This window comes from Sciurus carolinensis, chromosome 9 (genome assembly GCF_902686445.1).
Source record: "Sciurus carolinensis chromosome 9, mSciCar1.2, whole genome shotgun sequence".
NCBI classification, from domain to species: domain Eukaryota; kingdom Metazoa; phylum Chordata; class Mammalia; order Rodentia; family Sciuridae; genus Sciurus; species Sciurus carolinensis.
This window is the reverse complement of record NC_062221.1, coordinates 31,052,297-31,078,862: the sequence shown is the minus strand read 5'-3', so window position 1 is coordinate 31,078,862 and position 26,566 is coordinate 31,052,297. Positions and strand designations below refer to the sequence as shown.

At 34.7% G+C, this 26,566-nt stretch overlaps 1 protein-coding gene across 5 annotated transcripts in view; it reads left to right on the top strand.

Moving 5' to 3' along the window:
* Ift80 (intraflagellar transport 80) overlaps nucleotides 1-26,566 on the top strand; it is a 115,568-nt gene that overhangs the window by 77,362 nt on the left and 11,640 nt on the right. For 4 of the 5 annotated variants that reach the window (XM_047564613.1, XM_047564614.1, XM_047564617.1 and 1 more), the window contains 8 exons: nucleotides 1,257-1,420; nucleotides 7,739-7,803; nucleotides 10,676-10,811; nucleotides 11,218-11,365; nucleotides 12,327-12,498; nucleotides 13,520-13,609; nucleotides 13,712-13,884; nucleotides 21,373-21,496. In XM_047564613.1, coding sequence (XP_047420569.1) covers nucleotides 1,257-1,420; nucleotides 7,739-7,803; nucleotides 10,676-10,811; nucleotides 11,218-11,365; nucleotides 12,327-12,498; nucleotides 13,520-13,609; nucleotides 13,712-13,884; nucleotides 21,373-21,496 — 1,072 coding nt within the window. The remainder of the gene's footprint in view (nucleotides 1-1,256; nucleotides 1,421-7,738; nucleotides 7,804-10,675; nucleotides 10,812-11,217; nucleotides 11,366-12,326; nucleotides 12,499-13,519; nucleotides 13,610-13,711; nucleotides 13,885-21,372; nucleotides 21,497-26,566) is intronic. The other variant, XM_047564616.1, reaches the window with a different exon arrangement.

Genomic DNA, 26,566 nt, shown 5'->3' with positions numbered 1-26,566 from the left:
GTCACTCCCAGACCAAGCGTCCCGCCGCGCTCCTCCTCTTCCTCCGGGCAGTCCCCTGGCGCTCAGGAGCGCCCACTCTGAGTTCAAACAGCTCACCACGCAGCTCCTCCTCTGGCAACCGCCCGTGGCTCTGATGCAGTCACTCCTAGACCCAAGCGACCCGCCGGGCCTCTCCTCCTCCTCCGGGCAACCCCCTGGTGTTCGGAAGCGGTCACTCTGGGTCCAAACAGCTCGCCACGCAGCCCCTCCCCAGGCAGCCGCCCGGAGCCCCAGCGGCTGCTCGAGTCCAAGCGCTATGCTGAGCCGCCTCCTCTACGATGATCCCAGTTGTCCGTGTTTACCGCTCCAGCGGGGGGAGGGGCGTCTCGCCGAGCAACTCCACTTCACAAATTCCCTGCTTTCGGGGGCTACCGCCCCATCCGGGATGCCTCCCCAACAGGAGAGACTCACCCAGCGGCTTTGAGTTGGTCCCAAGTCTCTCACTATCTCCTCTTTTGAATCTTGCGTCCTGGAGCAGCGTGAAATGCAGCCGCCCTCTAGTCCGCCATCTTGGCCCCCAGTATTTCATTATCTTTAACTTAATATTTATGAAATATGTTAAAAGTTTCATGAAACACCCATCGTTTAAATCACTGATTTATAAATTATCAGATTTTCTAATTGCCTTTGCATAGAGATTTTTCTTTTTTCTTTTCTTTTAAAACTTTGTTCTAATTGGTGACATTTTTCTTTAGGAAAAGAAAAGAATTGAGAGTATAATGTAAAAGAAGTCACAATTTTAGTGCATATGGTAGTGATTATGGACTTTTTTATTTTTCCTCCCCCACCTCCATCAAAAAACAAAACAAAAAAAACTGACATAAAACAATAAATACTGACTTTTGTTTTTTAAAATACTTTATTTATATATCTATGTACTTATTTTAATTGTAGGATTTAGATTTTTGCAAAGAATAAATTTTTTTTTTTTTTTTTGATACTGGGAATTGAACTCAGAGGTGCTTAACCACTGAACTGCATCCCCAGCCCTCTTTACATTTTTATTTTTGAGACAGGGTTTCACTAAGTTGCTTAGGGCCTTGCTGAGTTGCTGAGCCTGGCCTTTAAACTTGTGATCCTCCTGCCTCAGCCTCGTGAGGTGCTGGGATTACAGGTGTAGGCCACTGTGTCTGGGATAGGTTAAATTATTCTTTAATATAAAATGAAAATATAGTACCTTTCTATCTGAGAACATATTTTTATTCTTTATTTTTTAGACATTTTCTTCTTGTAGATGGTGGTGGTATCTATGTATATTCCTATGAAGGACGCTTCATTTCTTCTCCAAAATTTCCTGGAATGAGAACAGATATTCTGAATGCACAGACTGTCTCTCTGAGTAATGATACTATAGCAATAAAAGATAAAGCTGATGAAAAAAGTAAGTACATCTTTTAATTTTCCACAACTAGTTTCCATGAAATTTTTTAATGCTATAAAATTTACATAAATTAACTTCCATTTTCTTATCTAATAATGTTAACTTTATATGAGAGTTATAAGCTCCTTGATTTGTTCTAAATTTGAATTACATAAGAACTAAAGTTGTTGTACTATACCCAATTGATAGAACACATATATTGTTACAACTTCCAAGATTGATGATAAGAAATAAATCTTTATTCAATAGCTATTGGTAGAGTTTTAATTCAAGATTGTGATCCTAAAATGTGTATTAATTTTCATCTTTTTAAATATTCCTGTTTTCTTCATTTGGTAACAGTAAATATTGTACTTAATTGTACCATTTATTTTGTTTACATGTTTTTAAAATTAAGTTAATGAAGCCAGGAATGATGGCCCACACCTGTGATCACAGTGACATAGGAGGCTGAGACAGGAGGATTGCCAAGTTCAAGGGCTGTCTCACCATTTAGCAATACCCTGTCTCCAAATAAGAAAGTCTTTACCATGTTGCTCAGTCGTTAAGCACCTCTGGGTTCATTCTGTGGCACCAAAAATAAAAAATATAAGTTAATGAAGTAGAGGAAAGGTATGAATAAATTTCCTATTTAAAAATCTAGACCAGATTAGTATTTATAAATAATTTGTCGAGTGATTTCGAATTTGATAGTACAATGAAACCATTTTATTAAGGTATCACTGTATTACAGATTGGCAGATATTATAAAGTACTTACTATATGCCAAATACTTTTCTAGAATTTGAAGATACAAAAGGAAACAAGAGAAACAATCTAGAAAATAAACAAACATATAATAAACTGTCTACTAATGATACATGCTCTGAAGCAAACTAAATGAGGGAATGGAGCATCCTGGAAATGAGGAAGGGGAATGACTATAGTGAGGATTCTGAGATGGGAGTGGTTGGCATGTTAAAAGGAATTGCCAGAAGACCATGTAATTGGATCAACATGAACTAGTAGCAAGAGAGGAAGACACAAGAGAGGCAAGAACCATATATAGACACTGGACATGGTAAGGATATAAGCATATGGGAAACAGGAGAGGCAAGCCTTTTTATCTTACAAGTTTTTATCCTAGGTAAGTGAGATGGAAGACAAAAAAAAAAAGGAGGATGTTTGGAAGGGGTCAGTAAATCAAGAGTTCTGTTTTTGTCATGGTATGTTTAAATGCTTCATAGACATCCAAGCAGAGATGGAGAGTAAACCAGTAGATGCAGAAAAAACATTTGACAAAATATAGCATCCCTTCATGTTCAAAACACTAGAAACACTAGGGATAGTAGGAACATACCTCAACATTGTAAAAGCTATCTGTGCTACACCCAAGGCTGACGTCATTGTAATGGAAAAAAATTGAAAGCATTCCCTCTAAAAACTGGAACAAGACAGGGATGCCCTCTTTCATCACTTCTGTTCAACATCATCCTGGAAACTAGCCAGAACAAAGAACTTAAAGAGATACAAATAGGAAAAGAAGAACTTAAACTATCACTATTTGCAGATGACATGATTCTATATTTAGAAGATCCAAAAAAGTGCACCAGAAAACTTCTAGAACTAATAAATTAATTCAGCAAAGTTGCAGGATATAAAATCAACTCCCATAAATCAAATGCATTCCTATACATCAGTGATGAATCCACTGAAAGAGAAATTAGAAAAATTACCCCATTCACAATAGCATCAAAAAAATATAAAAATACATGGGAATCAATCTGACAAAAGAGGTTAAAGACCTCTGCAATAAAAACTACAGAACACTAAAGAAATAAATTGAAGAAGACCTTAGAAAATGAAAAGATCTCCCATGTTCTTAGATAGGCAGAATTAATATTGTCAAAATGGCCACACTACCAAAAACAGTATACACATTAAATGCAATTCCTATTAACATTCCAATGTCCTTTATCGAAATAGAAAAAACAATCATGAAATTCATTTGGAAAAATAAGAGACCCAAATTAGCCTAAGCAATCCTTACTAAGAAAAGTGAAACAGGAGGCATCATGATACCATATCTTATACTACAGAGTGATGTAACAAAAACGGCATGATATTTGGAGAAAAACAGACACATAGACCAGTGGTAGAGAATAGAAGACACAGAGACAAACCCACATAAATAAGTTTTCTCAGACAAAGGCACCATAAACATACATTGGAGAAAAGATAGCCTCTTCAACAAATGGTGCTGGGAAAACTGGAAATCCATATGCAGCACAATGAAACAAAACCCCTATCTTTCATCCTGCACAAAACTCAACTCAAAATGGATCAGGGCCTAGGAATTAGACCAGAGACCCTGTACCTAATAGAAGAAAAAGTAGGTTCAAATCACCATAATGTCAGCTTAGGACCAGACTTCCTTAACATGACTCCCAAAGCATAAGAAATAAAAGCAGGAATCGATAATTGGAATAGATTCAAACTAAAAAGTTTTTTTCTCAACAAAGGATACTATCCTTTATGAAAAGAGAACCTACAGAGTGGGAGAAAATCTTTGTCACACATACTACAGATAGAGCACTAATCTCCAGAATCTATAAAGAACTCAAAAAACTCTACACCAAGAATACAAATAACCCAGTCAATAAATGGGCTAAGGAAATGAACAGACACTTCACAGAAGATCTACAAACAATCAACAGATATATGAAAAAATGTTCAACATCTCTAGTAATAAGAGAAATGCAAATCACAACTACCCGAAGATTCCATCTCACCCCAATTAGAATGGCGATTATCAAGAATACAAGCAACAATAGGTGTTGGCGAGGATGTGGGGAAAAAGGTGCACTCATACATTGTTGGTACAATTTCAAATTGGTGCAACCACTCTGGAAAGCAGTATGGAGATTCCTTAGAAAACTTGGAATTGAACCACCATTGGACCCAGCTATCCCACTCCTTGGCCTATACCCAAAGGACTTAAAATCAGTATACTACAGAGATGCAGCCACATCAATGTTCATAGCTGCTCAATTCACAATAGCCAGACTATGGAACCAACCTAAATGTCCTTCAGTTGATGAATGGATAAAGAAACTGTGGCATATATATACAATGGAATATTACTCAGCCATAAAGAATAATAAAATTCTGGCATTTGCAGGCAAATGGATGAATTTGGAGAATATCATGCTAAGTGAGATAAGCCAATCTCAAAAAACCAAAGGACAAATGATCTCGCTGATAAGTGAATGATGACACATAATGGGGGGCGGGAGGGAAGCAAGAATGGAGGAAGGAGGGACTGTATAGTGGGAAAAGAGGGGTGGGAGGAGTTGGGGGTGAGGAAAAAATAACAGAATGAATCAAGCACCATTACCCTATGTAAATATATGATTACACAAATGGTATGCCTTTACTTCATGTACAAGGAGAAATAACATGTATCCCATTTGTTTACAAAAAAATCAGCATACTACAGTGACACAGCCACAGGGTGCTCATAGGTTTTCAATTCACAATAGCTAGATTGTAGAACCAACCTAAATGCACTTCACTTGATGAGTGGATAAAGAAACTGTGGTATATATACACAATGGAATATTACTTAGCCATAAAGAAGAATAAAATTATGGCATTTGCAGCCAGATGGATGCAGTTGGAGAATATTATGCTAAGTGACATAAGCCAATCCTAAAAAGCCAAAGGCCAAATAATCTCTCTGATAAGCGGGTGATGATACATAATGGGGGGTGGGTAGAAGGAGGCAAGATTGGAGGAAGGATGTATCGTATAGAGGAAAAAAGTAGGGGGAGAGGAAAAATAACAGAATGAGAAAAAGATCATTACCCTATGTACATGTATGATTATGCAAATGGTATGACTCTACTTGGTGTACAACCAGAGAAACAATAGTTGTACCCCATTTGTGTACAATGAATCAAAATAAATAAATGAAATAAAGGCAACCAAGAACAAAACTTTAGGAACAAAGGTCACCAATTAAGGAGGAACTAGTCAAAGAGAATGAGGGATGGTCCAACATAAAAGCAGATCAGGAGAAAATAGTGTTACATGTAGCCCAAAGTTTGGTTTAAATGTTGGAACACCTTCAGGGATCCATCAGTTTACCCAACCTCAGTGTTTTGATCCTACCAACATTTGCTTTATTCAGTTCATTTCTTAATAACTGTTTAGAGATATCCTTTCCACCCCATTCTTTGGTGAGTCCTTTATCTATCCCCATTCTCTGAGGAACCATTCTAGTCTTTTTTAATCATTTGTTTCAGCATAACTTTTTCCTTTGAAAATAGCTATAATGGCTGTACCTAGAACTGACCAGAATCAGAATCTTCCCTAATACATTCCTTAGTAAAGTTCCTAAAACAAGAGGCTTTGATTTAAACTGGTCAGAATTTATGTTCGATCCACTTCATACTTTGACTTTAGCTTTTGCAGATAACAATAACTAAGGAATTGTATATATCTTTTTCCTTATTATATTGCATTTTCTTATGCATTTAGTGAGCCAGTTCTCTGGAAATTCTATGCATCATCTCTAAATTCCATAAATAATTTTTACCTCCAATAACTGATTGCAACATAGCTACTGTTTCATACCTTAAATGATCCTGTGGTCATTGAAGAATCAGAGGTTCCTCATCTCCTGCCCCTTTATCCTGTTCCCAAATCAAATGTTTCAATGTTTTTGGGTCATTCTAGTGAACGCTTTTATTTCCTGACCCAAACTATTCCATTTTTATCTCAACTGGTTGTATAATAATTCATTTCTGATGCTACCTGGAGTTAGCACAAACCCAAAAGCTTAAGGATAAAGCTTTTAACACAAGACTGCCTTCACTTTAGATGTTAGTCACCAGTCTCAGAGTGTCCTCACACCTATTTTCCTAACTTTGTATAAATTCAGGGTTTTGCATGACCTTCCCAAATCTGATAATGCACTAAAACAACTCAAAGAACTCAAGCTTTACCTATGGTTATAGTTTATTATAAAGGATATACAAAGCAGGAGGCCTGGCAAGGAACGTAGAGTTTGTGTGTTCTCACCTCATAGCACATCAGTGTTTTCACCAACCAGGAAGCTTCACTGAACTTTTCAGTCCAGAATTTTATGGGGTTTTATTACTTGGCATAATTAATTAAATCATTGGCCATATTGATATAGGTCTTGGAGATCAGGGATAGGTGCTCGTTCCCTGGGTGTTGAAGATTAAACATGAGAAAAGTGCACAGGCAAACACAGAAAGCAACTTTTATTTAAAAAAGAGACAGGGACAGAGATAGCAGAGAAGGGGGCCCATAGCTGGGTGTTCACGGGAGGGGTTGGTCTTGTCTCTTTTATAGACTCCAAAATCCCTGTTTTAACCCCAGCTTAAGGAGCAAGAACACAGGAATAATTACTTGTGTCCCAGAAGTGCATCTGTGGAGCTGTTAGCAACTCATTTCCTTTTCTTTGATAACCAGCCCTCATCTTTTCGACTAGATCATTTATTATCTATACTGACTACCTGTCCTTCACCCCTATCTTAATATGCTATAACTCAATCTCTAGTCCTCTTCCTATCTACAGAGGTCAGAGACCTAAAAATTCCCAATCTTCAAATCACATGCTCCATCCTTTTGATTATCAGCCTCTATCCTGAGGTTTTCCAGGTATCCACCAAGACACTAATTAGTATAACAAAGAAAGTTATATCATTCAGGAAATTTTAACCGTTTCTGAAGCTCCCAACTGGGAACCCAGGATGACAATAAACAGCAGCACATGTTGTCTGGCATCATAGTAAGCACTCAACACATTTTTTCTTTGTAGAATGTGATTTTCTATAATGTGTGGGTCTAAATTGGAGTTATCAGAATTGTGAATTACATCCACATTTGAATTTCCGTTGTTGAGCCTTCAGAGGAGCATTGATGCCTTAGATTATTAATAACAGTTTTTTAAATTTATTTTTTAGTTGTCGATAGACCTTTGTTTTATTTATTTATATGTGGTGCTGAGAATTGAACCCAATGCCTCACACATGCTAGCAGGTGCTTTACCACTGAGCTACAACCCCAGCCCTTAATAACAGTTTTAAATAAATGTTTGTTTTAGGAATAAGTATTCAGTTTCACTGTTTTCATAAGAATGTACTCCTATTAATAAATAGGAATTTGATGCTATTCTTCTGTGCCAACAGATACTCAGAGGTTCAGAGAGTTAAAGAATTTCTCATGAGGATTATGATAATTCTCCTGAAATTTACCAATAAAAATGCTAATAGAAAACACTATGTAATGTCAATTTCTTTTTTCAAGTAATCTTCCTTTTTGAGGCATCAGCTGGAAAACCACTAGGTGATGGGAAGCTACTTTCTCATAAGGTAATGAACATTAGCTATTTCTAATGTAAATAACTACTATTTGTTTACTTTTCAAAATAGTTTCATTTTAAGCAGGAAAATAGAAACTAGTCTTATATTTAAAATCAGTGTGCATTCTACATATTTTGCCTAAGAATCTGCAATAGGAAGCTATTATTAAAATTATTTGAATAAAAGAATCTGACTTATATGTTTAGATTCCAGGCTTTTTAGTGCTTTTCAACAACACTATTTATTTTCATTTTAAACCTCTTGCAGTTTTTTCATTGACTTGTTCTTAACCATCATTTTCTTTAAGACTATAGTTATAAGAAAAAATTACTTAATAAAGAAATACAAAAATATTTTATTGACTTCTCATTTTTTAATCTTAAAAGAGCACATTATATTACTGTTCCAAATAAGTGATGTTTTAGGGTCTTAAGATGCTTTATCTCAATTGTTTTATACTTCTAATGAAATGTTATTCTAAATTGTACTTTCTTCTTTTTCTAAGTGCTGGTTTTAAATTTGAATAACGAATGCATTCGTATGATTTCTGATATCAAAAAACATGAGAAAGTTTTCCTACTATACTTATTACTCATGTGAAACAGTTCCTTTCCACCAAATAAGTAACCACTGTTATTAATATCTTACATATACTTCGAGAAATTTTGTGTATGTACAAACAAAACTGATATTTGTTCTTTTTCCTCCTCTTACACAAAAAGAGCATATAACTTGGCACCTTGCTGTTTTCATACAACACTATTTCTGGACATTTTTCCATATCTATACATAATGTGCTTTCTCAATCCTTTTTCCTTCTACCAAATAATGTACCATTTTATGGATGTATTTGAATTTATATAATCTGTGCCCAGAGGGTGAACATTTAAGTCATCTAGTTTTTTGCTTTTATAGTATTGCCAAGGTGAATTACTTTCCATATACATCTTCTTCATACAGTTCTAGTTCTTGCTACAGTTCTAGTATATCTGGCATTAATTCATGAAATGTTGCTGGCCCAAAAGATATGAGCGTTTGTAATTTTAATGAGAGTTGTCAAGTTATCTTCCAAAGAGAGTGAATCAATTTACCTTTCAGTAGGAATATGTACACTGCTTGTTTTATAGTCACTTTAAATCAAGACGAGAATTTTTCCTTTTTAATAGAAATAAGTATGTAAAAAGAATAAATTTCCCAAATAATAATAGAGCCCATTCTAGAACTCAAGTCTTTGTATTATTAAATGAATATTAATTAGTATAGGGCAAAGGAGAAGGTTCTAATGAAGACAAAATTACTGTCATCTCCCACTATGAAGAGTGACCCAGGGTGAATAGAACAGAAATAGAGAAAATAGAAATGGAAAATGGGAAAGTCCTGCTGAATGAAAAGGTAGATCCTCTCCCCTTTTTACACAGGTATTATTATCATTGTTCATCTTTGATTTTGATGTGTATTGGTGATGGGGATCAAACCTAGGGCCTTGCATATGCTAAGTGTTAGGTATTTTATTACTGAGCTACAGCCCCAGTTCATTTTATTTTTTATTTTGAGAATAGGATCTCACTAAATTGCTGAGGGTCTTGCTAAGTTGCTGAGGCTGCGATTCTCTTATGTTAGTCTGCACAGTTGCTAGGATTAGAGGCCACTACTCCTGGCAAAGATCAGTTTCTTTAAAAGGTTTAAAAGGTTTGAAAATACCTAGATGTATATTCATGCATGTCTTAATATACATGGAAAAAATACTTCCTAAAAATATAAACTGTGGTATTCCAGAAAAGATTTGAATTAAAAAAAGTGTATTTGAATATGACTGCTCTATCAATTTGTATATTTTGTTTTAAGAGGTGTTATTTAGATACAGTGACTTGATGATATGATCATGATGTTATTTAGATACAATGACTTGATCATGATTCTTGTTGAATTCAGTTCCTAGCAAAATCTTCAAATCCTGTTTGAGTTGAGGACACTGTGGCATTTACCTATAGTTCCAGCTACTTGGGAGGCTAAGGCAGTAGGATTGTTTGAGGCCAGGGGTTTAAGACCAGCCTGAGTAACATAGCCAGACCCCGTACCCTGATCCCCCAGAAATCCCATTTGGATTGAATTGAATTGAAATGAATCCATACTAAACCATTTCTAAGCTATAAGAAAATTTATCTTACTAGCTAATATGGTAGCTTAATGTTGGATGCCAGAAATACTCCTATTGTAGGAAAAGCAATGGTCTTGGAATCAGGAGGCTAAGTTGTAAGTTCTAGATATGTTTGTTACCAACTTTTTCTGAGCAAAATTGCTTAATGACTATGGGTCTGATTTGCAAAGTATTATAATAATACCTACATCAAGTTTCCTATTTCACAGGCAAAGTATATGAAAAATCTATAAAATTTAAGGCTCTGAAAGTATAAGATATTTTTACATTTGTCCTAGATTTATTTTTAACTAATTCTTAAGATACAGGCATTATAAGGCAGTCTACTTAGAATACATTTTGGTAAGAGGACCTTGTTAATCAAAGTAGACCTCTCATGTGACACTTAGACTTGCCTCACCCTTTTCACCCTATCCTCTAAAGATAATTCAGCAGGGTAGATGAGAGTGTTTCTCAGCGTACAGCATATCTATATATACATTATTTTGTTATATTTTAAAAGCCATCTTTCCCTTAGATTGTGGGCAGAGTAACTAACCTTTAGTGTAGCTTTTGAACTATTAGTATATTGGCAATTTAAAATTATTTAAAAGGGATATTTTATCACTGTAAGTAGGTAAATTACATTTAATTGATCTTTAAATAATAAATATTATAATTAAATAATCAAAAGTCTCGCAACTGAAACTAATCTAACTTTTGTATTTTTTTTTTTAATTTTAGAATGAAATCTTAGAAATTGCTCTGGATCAAAAGGGACTTACCAATGATCGAAAAATTGCTTTCATTGATAAGAATAGAGATCTCTACATCACTTCAGTGAAACGATTTGGGAAGGAAGAACAAATTATCAAACTTGGTAAAATTTTAATACATTTTATATTTAAATTATTGTCAATTTCCTAAATCTACTCTTATCTATTATGTATCAAATTTCCTTGCTTGAATGAATCTGAAAATGTTTTGGTCTCACATTTCTTAGATAATTCATTCCATTTTCATATCAAGTCTTTAGCTGCTACAACTAATTGACATTGAAAAAAAAGACCTAAAAATTAAAAATGTAATGGCTTGAAGTAGAACATTCAAATATGTTCATTAATTTTTATGTGAATTTTTGCATGTTTTGCCATTATGCATTCAGAAAGTAGAGATGTTGTTACCAAAAGTTAGATGGGATCTAGTTTGTCATCTGATTTTAAAGATGTATTTTTGATACTTATATATCAAAACTAATAGAACATTAATATTCTTTTTAAATTAAGGAACAATGGTACATACTTTGGCATGGTGTGATACATGCAATATCCTTTGTGGACTTCAAGATACTCGATTTACAGTGTGGTATTATCCCAATACGGTTTATGTGGACAGAGACATTTTGCCTAAAACTTTGTATGAAAGAGATGCAAGGTAACATTTTACTACATAGGAATCTATATTGTGGTAAATAAAATGCTAATACAGTGTCATATGTTTGCTTCTGATTTAAATTCTACAAGGTATCTTATTTTAATCAAATAAATTGTTCAGCTAAAATTAGCTTAGTGAGATTTAAGTGATGGAACCAAATTGACTATATAATATGAACTATTTATTTGCCTCTTATAGTAATGTAATTTTCAAGCTTACTTGAAATTGTTTAATGGTATTATTTAATGGTAGCTTAGGTAGTTTCCTTCAATGTGATACAGTGATTTTAATATAGGTACTCTTATGATTTTTCAGTGAAGCACAATTTGTGACAACTACCCAAAACACAGATTATCATTGACTTTAAGAACTTCAGGAATGTATATCTGATATAATCAACTTATAAAGAGAAAAGGCTTATTTTGGTTTAGTTTCAGAGGTTTCAGTCCATGATTGGTTGACCCTGTTGCTTTTAGACCCTGGTGGGAGCATATCGCTAAGCGGAACTACTCACTTGTCGCAGAAGTGAAATAGAGAAAGAGAAAGGGGCTGGGGTCCCACTGTGTCCCTTCAAGGAGCATTCTCCCAAATGACCTAAAGACCTCCTACTAGGCTCCATCACCTTCTAAGAGCACCACCCTTGGAAGCAAACTTTTAACCACATGGACCTTGAGGGAACACAAGATCCAAACTAGCAAAAGTTCATTTCAGATGCTTTTAGGAATAGCTTCAAATGCACAAGAACTTTTGTCACTTTAGATTGATGGTAGATTTTGCTTCAAGTATGTGCATATAGCAAGTTAAATTCAAATGTTTATTTGAGTATATTCTCCCTGGAGTTAATTTTTTGGGGTACATTTTGGAGATTGGAGACTCCATATGCTTGTCAGGAATCTACTTCCCAGATTTACTACATATGAAAATTTTGCTCAGAATGTAACCTTAAATTCTTTTTCAACAGTGAGTTTAGTAAGAATCCCCATATTGTGAGTTTTGTTGGAAATCAGGTAACTATAAGAAGAGCTGATGGCTCTCTGGTACACATCAGCATATCACCATATCCTGCTATTCTCCATGAATATGTAAGCAGTTCGAAATGGGAGGATGCTGTAAGACTTTGTCGCTTTGTTAAGGTACTTCACATTTCAGATCCGTAACTGTGTATATATTGTGTATGGGTTTACACAATCATCAAAAGCATGATGAGTAATGATAATAGCTAAGCGGTAGAAAATTTGTGAATAGGATCATGTCTTTTGCTTTATAAATGAATATGAGCAATTCAGAGGAATAGATGTTGCCATGTTTTAAAAAAAGCCGTTTCTTTGAAGAAGCTATAATTAGATCAGTAGTTTGTACATACTAGCATATATAAAAATCTTCTGTGGAACTTTTTATAAAAGTCAAGTTTCTAAATTATACCCCCACAGAGATTCTAATTCATTAGGTCTCAGTTGAGGACTAGGCATAGTTTTTAATTTTCTTACATGGTTCTTTTGTATAACTTAAGGTTAAGAATTTCTGCTTTAGATCAGCATTTCTCAAATTTGAATCCAGTATTTTCCAGATGTTTGACCGTAGACTTGTTTTATTGAATATCAGTTACATCCCTTAGAATACACTTTTTAAAATGACATTAGATGCTCTTCCTTACAATGAATTAGTAGTAGCAATCTGCCATGATAACATTGTTTGAGTACATCACTGTTCATCTTCTTCCATGTAATTTATACTTTCTGTTCCCTCATTAAAGAGACAGGAGGGCTTATAACCTTAAGTTATTTTAGATTTAAAAAACAAACAAACAAACAACTTGGACTGTGGGTAAATCAGTGGTAGAACATTTGCCAGCGCAAGGCCCTGGGTCTAGTCCCCAGTATCACAAAAATAAATAATCAAATAAATGAATAAATAATTCCTTGTTCACTAGCAAAAAATTTATAAAATCTTATTTGAAAGTTCTCTGTTATTAACATATTTTAAACAAAATAACCACAATATAATTTTCACATCATTTAATTTTTTAAATTAGTTTTTTCATTGCCATGTTCTGTAATTTTTATTTTTAAGTTAATTGTTTTAATTATTTCACTAGGAGTTTGTTCTAAGGCAATTTAGCCATGTAGTTGAGGTAATTCTCATATTTTACTTTAGGAGCAAACCATGTGGGCTTGCCTAGCTGCTATGGCAGTTGCTAATCGAGATATGACTACTGCAGAAATAGCCTATGCAGCAATTGGTGAAGTAAGTAAATAATGTTTACATATATATAATGTGTACTTTTTCTCACCATAAATTGTTCTATTTCTGTTATTTTTCACTTCAAATATTTTTCTTTTGTTTCAGATTGATAAAGTTCAATACATCAATTCAATAAAAGATCTTCCATCTAAAGAATCAAAAATGGCTCACATACTAATGTTTAGTGGAAACATACAGGAGGCTGAAATAATACTTCTTCAAGCTGGCCTTGTTTATCAAGCAATTCAGATCAATATTAATCTCTATAACTGGGAAAGGTAATAAAAATGCTTTTCATTAATTCTAAAAAACCTGACAGACCTTAATATATTCTTCTGTTTACCACTTAGTAAATTATATTTTTCTATTGTATTAATAGTTTCCTAACACCACACAAGAATGTATTCATATTTATTTTTGTGAGTAGTTTGCAATTAAAGATTTATACAGTGTCTGAATTTGTGATTAGTTAAAAGTTGGGGTATGAAGTTGAAAAGAGAGTCTAGGATATCTCCCAAATTTCTGATATTAATACTAAAAAGTTGGTGGTACTGATAGCAGATTTGGTAGGGAAGATAGTACAGTTTTAGCCAAGTAGAATTTGAAATACTTATGAAGAAATATGTGATAGTACTTTATTGAATGGAACTGAAACTTATGAGAAAATTTTGAACTGAATATTTAGATTATAAGTCACCAGCAGATGAACAGTAGTTAAAGCAAGAAGAAAGGAGTGGTCAGAAGCAACATTCCATTAGGCTTTGGGACAGATTGCTTTCTGAGACAAAGTGGCTTGCCCATCATGCCTTGATATATTAAATTCCTTCCACTCATTCTCTTAGGATGTATATCCCAGTGAACAAAATAAACTATATATATCCCAACCATTAGGCCTTATAACTCTTAGATTAGAATTTTTATAGACAGCCTATCTCCATATTTCCCTTAAGTAGAAGTAATAAAATGGCAGATGGTTAATTTTGTGACTGATACACTATAATTGCTTTATTTATCTATACTATTCATTTAATTTAGCCACCCAATTTCTGTTCCTTTTTGGGGGAGGAGGGTACCAGGGATTGAACTCAGGGGCAACTGACTACTGAGCCACATCCATCCCTGTTTTGTATTTTATTTAGAGACAGGGTCTCACTGAGTTGCTTAGCACCTCAATTTTGCTGAGACTGACTTTGAATTCACTGTTCTGCCTCAGCCTCCCAAGCCACTGGGATTACAGGCATATGCCACCACACCTGGCTCTGTTCTTTATTTACATAAATTTGTTGTCATTGTTTGGCTGTACAAAGGATCCTGAATACAACTAAGATTAACAAAAAGAACTTAAAGAATGAAAAAAGAGAGAGATCAGCAGGTACCTACCTGTTGAATACCAACATTTAACTGTCTGGCTTAAGAAAAAGTTTCAGCAAAAGAGATCAAGAAGAAACAAAAAATGGAATTTCTAAAAACTTTTTTATGGAAAAATTACACAAAAATAGATTAGTATAATGTACAGTATAGTATCATAGTATATTAGCATAATACTATTATAGTAAAATATATAATAGTATAATAGTAAGAAGAGAGAGTAGTATAATGAATACCATGTACCCATGAGTCATCTTGAAAATTACCAATTTATAGATAATATCCTTTCTTCCCTGTTTATTATAGACCCAATCATCATATAATTTTACCTATAAATATTTTAATATATATCTCTAAAAGTTTTTTAATATAATCCCAATACCATGATCATATCTTAAAAAGTTACCATTAATTATATTAATGTAGGACAATGTTGAATAGAAATGGTGAAAAAGGCATCCCTGTCTTGTTCCAATTTTATTTTTTTCCATTTAGAATGATATTGGCCATTGACTTAGCATAGATAGCTTTTACAATGTTGAGGTATGTTCCTACCATCCCTAGTTTATTTAGTGTTTTGAACATGAAGGGGTGCTGTATTTTGTCAAATGCTTTTTCTGCATTTATTGAGATGATTATATGATTCTTGTCTTTAAGTCTATTGATGTCATAAATTATGTTTATTGATTTCCATATGTTGAACCAACCTTGCATTCCACAGATAAACCCCACTTGATTGTGGTGCACTGTCTTTTAAATGTTTTTGTATGCGATTTGCCAAAATTTTATTGAGAATTTTTGCATCTATGTTCATCAGGGATGTTGCTTTGAAGTTTTCTTTCCTTGATGTGTCTTTGGTTTGTGTAAGGGTGATATTAGCCTTATAGAATGAGTTTGGAAGGGTTCCCTCCTTTTTCTATTTGAGGAGTATTGGTGTTAATTCTTCTTTGAAGATCTTGTAGAACTCAACTGAGAATCCTCCTAGCTTTGAGGGTCTGTATTGAGAAACCAACTGATATCCAAATTGGTTTCCCCTTGAATGTAATCTGATACTTTTGTCTTGCAACCTTTAAAATTCTACCTTTATTTTGTATGCTAGGCATTTTTATTATAATATGCCTTGGTGTGGGTCTGTTGTCATTTTGTATATTTGGGGTCCTGTTAGCCTCTTGTATTTGATTTTTCATTTCATTCTTCAAGTTTGGGAAATTTTTTGATTTATTTCATTGAAAAGATTGTGCATTCCTTTGTATTTCCATGCCTTCCTCTATCCCAATAAATCTTAAATTTGGTCTTTTCATGTTATCCTATAATTCTTGGAAGCTCTATTTATGGTTTATTACCATCTTCTCTGTGTGGTCAACTTTATTTTCAAAATTATGTATTTTGTCTTTGTTGTCTGAAATTCTGTCTTCCAAGTGGTCTAGTCTGTTGGTGATACCTTCCATTGAATTTTTAATTTGGTTTATTGATTCCTTCATTTTGAGGATTTCTGCTTAATTTGTTTTCATAATCTCTATCTCTTTATTGAAGTGATCTTTTACCTCCTGATATTTATTTCTGGTTGCACTCCTTATATCATCTTTTATGACATGGGTCAGTTTAACTACGTACAGTTTGAACTCCTCTGACATTTCTTCTACTGTGTGGTCAATAAATTCATTAATGAAACATCTTGGTTTGTTTGGGGAGCTTTGTTCCCTTGTTTTTTTTATGTTGTTTGAGTGTCTTCCCATCTAGCAGTTTCTACCCTGTAGATTTATAGTATCCCTGAAGGTTTTCAGTACCTCACCTTTAAGAGGGAGATCAAAATTAAGAGCACCCAATGCAAACAATATACAGCCTTAAACAAAGTAGCTCCTATTAAGACATCAGGCATTTCTTTCCCAGGCAGTCCTGAGGGCTGATCACTGGACCTGTGTGCCTGTTGAAGAGCTGCTCTGTATTAGGAGGATCAGGACCAGGCTTTGAGAACTGCAGGCCAGACACATAGCTGTGAGTGCTGGGCCAGGTTGGTGGGAAGGGAGGATTTGGGAGACTGGGGACTGCTGGAGCTGGAGGGCCCTGCTGGTTGTCAGGCTGATGCTGGATCTGTCAGGACCAGGGGATCAGTGGTTGCCAGACTGGGGAAGGAATTGGGACTGGGCTGATGCTGGGCCCAGCGAGTGCCCACCCAAGTGGGCCCTGGGAACCCAGTGGGTGCTGAATTAGCTGGCTGGGTGAACAGAGACCAAGATGCCCTCACACCCTCTTCCAACCATCTGACCCACCATAGCCAGCCACATTCATCCCCATGTGCTTCAGGACTTGTAGAGCTGGGAAGAGTCTGGCTCTCTCCCACCTCTTCAGCAAGATGGTGAACACCCAACAGGAAGGACCCCAGGAGCAACCAAACCTGCAGGCACCCCAGTATTGGGCTTCCAGGCCTTGGCTGTTGTTCCAAGTTGGAGGTTGCTGCATCTTGAGATGGTGGCAGCAGTGGTATCCTGAGATGGGGGCAGCTGTGTTCAGAGATGGGGCAGTGGCGGTGGGCAGCCCCATTCCAGATTTTCTAAAGAATCTCCATACTCCTTTTCAGAGTGGTTGTACCCATTTGCAGTCCCACCAGCAATGTATAAGCGAACCTCTTTCCCCACATTCTTGCCAACATTTATTGTTACTTGTGTTCTTGATAATTGCCATTCTGACTGGGGTGAGTTGAAATCTCAGTGTAGTTTTGATTTGCATTTCTCTAATTGCTAGAGAGGTTGAACATTTTTTTTTCATATTTTTTTGACCATTCGTTTTACTTCTTCTGTGAAGTTCTTGTTCAGTTTCTTATCCCATTTATTGATTGGGTTATTTGATTTTTTGGTGTTAAGTTTTTGAGTTCTTTGTATATCCTGGAGATTAACACTATCTGAGGTGCTGGTGGTAAAGATTTTCTTCTATTCTATAGGCTCTCTGTTCACATTCTTGATTGTTGCCTTTGCTGTGAAGAAGCTTTTTATTTTAATTCCATCCCATTAATTGATTCTTGATTTTACTTCTTGTGCTTTGGGAGTCTTGTTGAGGAAGTCAGTTCCTAAGCCAACATGGTAGAGAGTTGGGCCTACATTTTCTTCTAGTAGACTGTGGGTCTCTGGTCTAATGTCTAAATCCTTGATCTATTTTGAGTTGACTTTTATGCAGGGTGAGAGACAGGGGTTGAATTTCATTTTGTTACATATGGATTTCCAGTTTTCCCAGCACCATTTGTTGAAGAGACTATCTTTTCTCCAATGTATGTTTATGGCACCTTTGTCTGGCATAAGATAACTGTATGTGGGTTTGTCTTTGTGTCTTCTATTCTGTACTATTGGTCTATGTGTCTGTTTTGGCGCCAATACTATGCCATTTTTGTTACTATTAGCTATGTAGTATAATTTAATGTCTGGTATTGTGATGCCTCCTGTTTCACTTTGCTTGCTAAGGATTGCTTGATCTATTCTGGGTCTCTTATTTTTCCAAATGAATTTCATAATTGCTTTTTCTATTTCTATGAAGAATGTCATTGGACTTTTAATAGGAATTGCATTAAATCTGTGTAGTGCTTTTGGTAGCATGGCCATTTTAAGAATGTTAATTCTGCCTATCCAAGAGCATGGGAGATCTTTCCATCTTCTAAAGTCTTCTTCAGTTTCTTTAGTGAAGAAGCAGTTCTTAAAGAGTTGTAGGTAAGCAGTTCGCCTGTTTGAGATCCATTTTAGATATTTGATGGTAGTCTCCTTCCAAAAATTGAGGTTAAGAGAGGTAGAAACTAGAAGCTCCAGGTAACCGTATTGATACTTTAATAAAAATAATTTCTAATCTTCTATCAGTTATGTAAAGTAATTCAATCAAGTTATGGAAAAGATCATATTTTTTTGTTGTTGTTGCTTTGTGATGATGTCTTTTTATGCTTCATAGGCTGGTCTTAAACTTGGGCAAGTAAACCTCCCCCTCAGCTTCCCAAGTAGCTGGAACTAGAAGTGCCACCACACCCAGCATAAAGATCAAATTTTAAAGTTATAACATCTTTTTATATAACTTCCTTCTATTTAAAATACATGGATTTATTCCAACCCTAGAATCTAATGTCATAGTTGTTTGGTTGCCAAATAACCATTTTTAAAACTAGAGACATACTGTTCCCAAAACCTTATATAATTTGGAGTAAGTTCTCTCCTAAAAGTGGTAAAGAAACATTTTTACCCAGTGTGTGCTTTTAGAGGACATTTTAAATAGCACTTATTATTTAAATGTTTACCTTTAGCTATTTCTTAATCAGATAATTAATACTTTTTATCATTATAGTAATGATAGTAATGATAGATAATACTTAGGATCAAACACAGAATTAGACATCATATCTTGCTCTTTTTGCATAATGATGTATATTGATATTCCCTTACTAAATTAACTCCTAGGAATTTTTGAAAAGCCCTAGCACAGAATGGTTTCTTATGTATCTTTACTTAGAATAGTTTCAGTTTTGCACCATCAAGATCTCCTTCGCCATCATGGACAGTAATGTGCCAAAAGGGTGATTCACCAGAGTCTCCACTTATACTGTACCACAAAATCAGAGCCTTATGACTAAATAAATACGGGAATGATGTATGAGAGAGAAGAATTGAGGCATCTTCCATTTCTCTTCTATTGTGAATTGCTTTTTGCTTTCTCTTATCTTTCGTTGTCATTCCTCTGTTCTCGTTCATTTACATTCTTTTCTGCCTAACCTCTTTTTCCATGAAAGACAATCACAGAGATTAGGGAACTTTATTGATAGCAAACACTGACCTTTAGATGTAGCAATATGTCAATATGTTTCTATAAGAAATGCTATTTGGCATTATCATTTGTATTTTACATGTCTTATATTTTTCATATTAAGTATTTAATGTCTGTCAATTATTAATTGTCAGTCAATACATTCAGCATTTCTGAAATGCTTCTTAAAATGACTAGCTTGGTTATTAGTAGGACAAACCAAAGCATACTAAGAATGAACTAGATTTTCGTACCAAAGAAGCACAAGTTGCAGAAAATTTCACACCATAATTTCTAAAAGAATTTCTCGTTACCTCATGATGCTACAGTCTTATTTTGTGACTACATTCTTATAGCACTTAATTTTTTTCTGGATTCTTACAGCCGCGTTTTGATTAACTTATCTGTTTTCATAATATTCAGTTTGTTTTAAGGTTAGATGCTATTTGATATTTTTAGATAAATAATAGAGATGGTTAGGATAAAAGCTAACTTCTAAATTTCATCTTCTATAAAATATCTTGGGCACAAAAATATTTTCATCTAAATAAGAGATTTATATTAGTTGGCTCTGCTTAATCATTACTGTACTATTTAGGAATCATAGGCCATATGAGAAGGCATGAGAACTTGAAAATTAGTGTATTTTTGACTGACTGTTGTTCTGTTATGGGGTGCAACTTAAGAACAGAATGATCACCACTGAGAAGTCCAAATTTGAGAGTATTAGCTGACTGGCTGACTGTCTCACATAATGCCCCAAAAATGGCTATTGGGAGAACAGTCCTGACCATAGGGTTAGGGGTTTTTATAAGTCAGTACATCTATCATAAGTGTCTGTTGCCATGATTTAAAATTACAAACTAACATCATGAGATCTAAAATCATTAGCAGAAGGAGGAAGTGGGTCAAAATGACCTTACTTTAGGTAAAAATTACTAACATCTAGACACTCACTGTTGACTTCATGGTTGACATGGTACATTGTTTAGGAAAATAGGAATCAAAAAGAGAACAATTTTTCATTGTACAAGAATCGCCATTTTGTGTTGCCAAACATGTTATGCTAAGCAACTGTTGATGGGTATAGAGGCATAGTGTTCCCATGGGAGAAGTATTTCTTACATAACATGGAGTCTCAAGGACAAATGGAGTCTGTTTAGTCATTGCCCATATAGCCTGGCCTATAACATTTCCATGGAGTCAAATATGTCAAACTGTCACAGTTCATACTTTAAAACAAGATGAAAATGAATAATGTAGGAGAGCTTTACTCTGCTGGGTTGTTCCTGACTCAATTAATGTGTATTATGCACAGGTTGCTGTGGTTAGAGACGTAGGCCAAAACCTACATGTGAAAAAAGCCTGGAAACGAGGATTAATCTGTTTATATATTTGCAAATTATCATCAATGTATAGATTTTGTCTTTGGTATTATACCATTGTTTTCAGTGGTCCACTTTACTCTCGTCTGCTATTTGAATAACATATTACTTTAAAAATAAGTTAATCGCATAAGCTTGATTGAGTTACAGAATTAAATATATATTTAATTTTTTCTAAGACAAACAACAAAAGACTTTTGTTTGATATAAGCAGTTCTATATATGCTTTATTTCTCATTATAGGGCCCTGGAATTGGCTGTAAAATACAAAACACATGTTGATACAGTTCTTGCTTACCGTCAAAAGTTTTTAGAGACCTTTGGTAAACAGGAAACTAATAAACGATACTTGCAATATGCAGAAGGTGTAAGTATTGTACAGTATTTTATGATAATGTGTATGTCTTATAAATTATAAAATATTCTTTTAACAGGACAAAAATTGAATGATTTCCACTGTAATTTTTGAAAGAATTACTTTCTGCCTCATGATATTGCAGTCTTATTTTGTGACCATAGCTTATAGCACTCAATTTTTTTCTGGATTTTTATAGCCATGTTTTGATTAACTCAAGTTAATTTGTCTTAAGGTTAGGAGCTATTTGGTATTTTTAGATAATAGAAATAGGACAAAAGCTAACTTTGAACTTTTATTTTCCACACAGCAGAGGGCACTGACCAGAAAATAAATACATACTTTCTCTTTGTAGAATCCTATGGGTTAGGTTGACCTCATAGAAGTAGACTTCATTTGCCTAGGACCAAGGAAGGTTCAATCTTTGCCCCTCAGGCTCCTACCAGAATCTCAGATTTTACTACTCCAGTTACAAAAAAAAGTAATTCCAATATTTATCAACCCACAAGAAGAGTCAAAACAAGAGAGTTTGCCTTACTGGCCACAGCCACTGATGCTACAAGGCTCAGACAACAGATCTCTTCTCACTAAGCATGTAGATTCAAGAGGTTTGATTCCCAGGAACTATGATTCTCAGGCAGTCTTGACCTTGTTTCCAGTTCTTTAAATCAGTTTCCTTAGCCTTTTATTCATTCACTGTTCAAAAAAAATATTTAAGAGATCTCACTTTGGGCTAGGCACTGTGTTAGGGGTTAAATAAGATACAGTCTCTATCTTGCTGTAGCTTGTAGAATATGTGGGAATACCTTGGGTACAATAGGAGCCTTAGGATTTGGAGAGAAAATAGACAACACCTATGATTTCTACTAAAGCTAACATTATTCATTGATCATATTTAGAATACTAAATGTGATCTACATTTATGTACTTCAGAGCAGTTTTCAGGGTGGTTAAGGCCTTTGGGGCTATTCTTACTGTTTAGAAATGAAAAATTTCAACATCTGGATCCAGGATAGCTACAAATTGTAGATTTTGTGATAGAAAGGGGACATATTTTATAGCTCAATTTTTTTCGTTTCATTTTGTTTTTAACTTGGAATCTGCTTAATACTGAAGTGAATCCTGGTCATTTGGGCTGTAAGGGTCTTCTCTACTACTAGGACAAATTCAGAGTCCTTGAGATCTCAAAGGCTACACTGTAATTATAAACTATGACAGCAGCTACCATTAATACATTGCTCAGCAGCCCAGAAAATCACCAAATCACCTGATCATTTTGTCAGTTTTAAAAATATGTCCATGTTAAAACTGAGTACCTGGGCTTGGGATGTAGCTCAAGTGGTAGAGTGCTTACCTAACATGCATGAGGGTTCTGTCCCCAACTCCCCACCCCATACACACACCAAAAAATAAAAACAAAACTGAGTACCCACCTTAAGTTTATTTTATTGTGTAATTTTTAAGCAGATTAATGCCTACTCTGCTTTTCTCATCATCATCATTAGTATTTTGTAATTTTTCACATTAGGTACTTTAAGAGCATAGGAAATATAGTCCTTACCCTCACTGAAATATTTTAGATAGCAAAAACTTAACATCCTTATCTTTTTTGTATGTCTTCAACTGTTACCAAAATGTAATATTTCAATCAATTGTAACAAATTCCCCATGTGGGATAACCAGAACAACATGGTTTTCTTAGCATTTTATTTTCTTTTCTTCCTGAAACTATATAGGCTACTTTGAATCCCTATGGCATTATGTTCCAGTTTTCTACTTTGCTTCTTCATAAAACATCATTTGGAAGTTGACTAAAAATCATAAAATAGTATTTCCAAATGAAAATTATTTCCCACTGCTGAGTGGGGCATGGTGGCACCTGCCTGTAATCCCAGCTACCTAGAAGGCTCAAAGTCAAAAGTCAACCTCAGCAACTTAGCAATACTGTCTCAAATAAACATCAAAGACAAACTGGGGATGTGGCTCGATGTCCCTGGACTCAATTCCCAGTTTTAAAAAAAAAAATCCACTACTAAGATAAAATTTTAACTGTAGGAAAATAGCTTTTGGGGATATTTGTACTACTTTCTGATCTTTTTGTTTCCTTTTGGTCTGTAATCTAGTCATATTCTATCATCTATGTATTCTTTGCCAAATTTGTAATTATGTAAACTCTTTATTTCTAAACTAAGAGTTGAATAGACAAGTTCATTTAAAAATAATATTGAGAAGGCTCAGATGTAGCTCAGTGGCATAGTGTTTGCCTCACATTCACAAAGCCTTGGGTTTAATCCCTAGTTCAAAAAAAAAAAAAACAAACAAAATCATGACATTGAGAAGCCAGGCATGGTGCACATCTGTAATCCCAGCAACTCAGGAGGCTAACACAGAAGGATCATAAGTTAGAGACTAGCCTCAGCAAAAAAGGAATCTGGGATGTAGCTCAGTGATTGCCCCTGGGTTCAATCCCAAGTATCACAATTAACTATTCATTACAGGAATAATTATATGTTACATATATTTGTTTCATAATATATCTATTGTCTGATGTTTTATACTTATATATTAATTTATATATTTTACATAATTATATATTAATTTATATAATATATTTTATTATAATATCAATATTACTTATAGCATAATAATTATTGTTAACATTATTGTTATTGGGAAATTTATTCTAAATATCTGGTGAATTCTTTTGGGCTGACAATGCATGCCACATGAATATTCATGACTAAGTATTAGAGAAAAAGAAATTTGATATACATTTATGTTTATGAGCCATGAAATGTTATTTGGGCATTTCTATTTAAAATATGGAAGTCTGTGATTATCCAAGGTGTACCGTTTTCCAAGAAATCTATTATTTAGATTCATTGTACTTGCTCCTTGATGATGTTCAGTGTAAATATTTACAAAATAGGTCTGGCAGATAAAACCCACTCAAGTAATACATTCAATATATTTAATACATACTCCTTGCAAGAAGAAAAGCAGAAGATCCAGGAAATGCTTAAAACATTATATTAGGAAAAAGAAAGTGAAAAATATCAAACTCATGAGCAGAAATTGAGAAAGTGTAGAATTTTGAGGACAATCTAAAAGAGTCAACACTAGGAAAAATCACTTTAGGTTTAAATACTACCAATGCTGCCTTTCAGGTTTTAAAGCTTTACAACAGGAGTTGTTAGGTGATTATGCATTTTCTGCCTGATTATTATCTTTTATTCAGTTAATATTTATCAAGTGCCAGCTACAGATAGTTTTTGTTCTCTTTTTGGTGCCTGGGATAAAAATAGTAAACATGACAAAAACTGGCCCTGGTTTCATGAAGTTTATATGCAAATGTAGGTGACAAGTTATATAGTTGTTAATTTTAATTCTGATAATTGTCTTGAGGGAGGCGAACATGGAAGAGGGAAAGATCTGAAGTGAGAGAGATTAAAAACAATAGACTGTATTTATTTATTTATTTTTGATTCATTGTACACAAATGGGGTACAACTATCATTTCTCTGGTTGTACACAAAGTAGAGTTACACCACACATGTACATAAGGTAATGATGTTTGTCTTTCATTTTATTATCTTTCCTTTCCTTCCTCCCCCCGCCCCTACCCCACCCCTCATTTCCGTCTACACAATCCTTCTTTCATTCTTCCCTTTCCCCACCCCTCTGTTATGTATCATCATCCACTTATCAGAGAAATCATTCGGCCTTTGGTTTTTTGGAATTGGCTTATGTCACTTAGCATGATATTCTCCAGCTGCATCCATTTACCTGCAAATGCCATAATTTATTCTTCTTTATGGCTTGATAATATTCCATTTGTATATATATACCGTAGTTTCTTTATTGAAGGACATCTAGGTTGGTTCCACAATCTAGCTATTGTGAACTGAGCTGCTATAAGCATTGATGTGGCTACGTCACTGTAGTATGCTGATTTTAAGTCCTTTGGGTATAAACTGAGAAGTGGAATAGCTAGGTCAAATGATGGTTCCATTCCAAGTTTTCTAAGGAATCTCCATACTGCTTTTCAGAGTGGCTGCACCAATTTGCAACCCTACCAGCAGTGTATGAGTGTACCTTTTCCTCCACATCCTCACCAACACCTATTATTGCTTGTGTTCTTGGTAATAGACATTCTAATTGGGGTGAGATGGTAACAAAAATGGCATGGCATTGGCACCAAAATAGACAGGTAGATCAATGATACAGAATAGAGGACACAGAGACAAACCCGCATAAATACAGTTAACTCATACTAGACAAAGGTGCTAAAAACATACAATGGAGAAAAGATAGTCTCTTCAACAAATGGTGCTGGGATAACTGGAAATCCATATGCAGCAAAATGAAACAAAACCTCTATCTCTCATCCTGCATAAAACTCAACTCAAAATGGATCAAGGACCTAGGAATTAGACCAGAAATCCTACACCTAATAGAAGAAAAGTAGGTCCAAATCTCCATCATGTCACTTAGGACCAGACTTCCTTAACATGACTCCCAAAGCACAAGAAATAAAAGCAGGAATCAATAAGGGGGATTGATTCAAACTAAAAAGTTTTTTCTCAGCAAAGGAAATGATCAGCAATGTGAAGAGAGAGCCTATAGAATGGGAGAAAATCTTTGCCACACACACTTCAGATAGAACACTAATCTCCAGAATCTATAAAGAACTCAGAAAACTTTACATCAAGAATACAAATAACCCAATCAATAAATGGGCTAAGGAAATGAACAGACACTTCACAAAAGATCTACAAGCAGTCAACAGATACATGAAAAAATATTCAACATCTCTAGTAGTAAGAGATATGCAAATCAAAACTACCCTAAGATTTCATCTCACCCTAATTAGAATGTCTATTATCAAAAAATTGACTAGACAGATTGCAAGATCAGGTCCAACTTGGGCCTGTCTCGAAATTAAAAAAAAAAAAAAAAAGGGCTGGAGAGTAGTGCAATGAGTGGTAAAGATCCCTTGGGTTTAATCCCCAGTACTAAAAAGAAAAAAAAAAAAATCCTGATTCCCAAAAATAAATGGAAACATAAAAAAATTAAAATTTT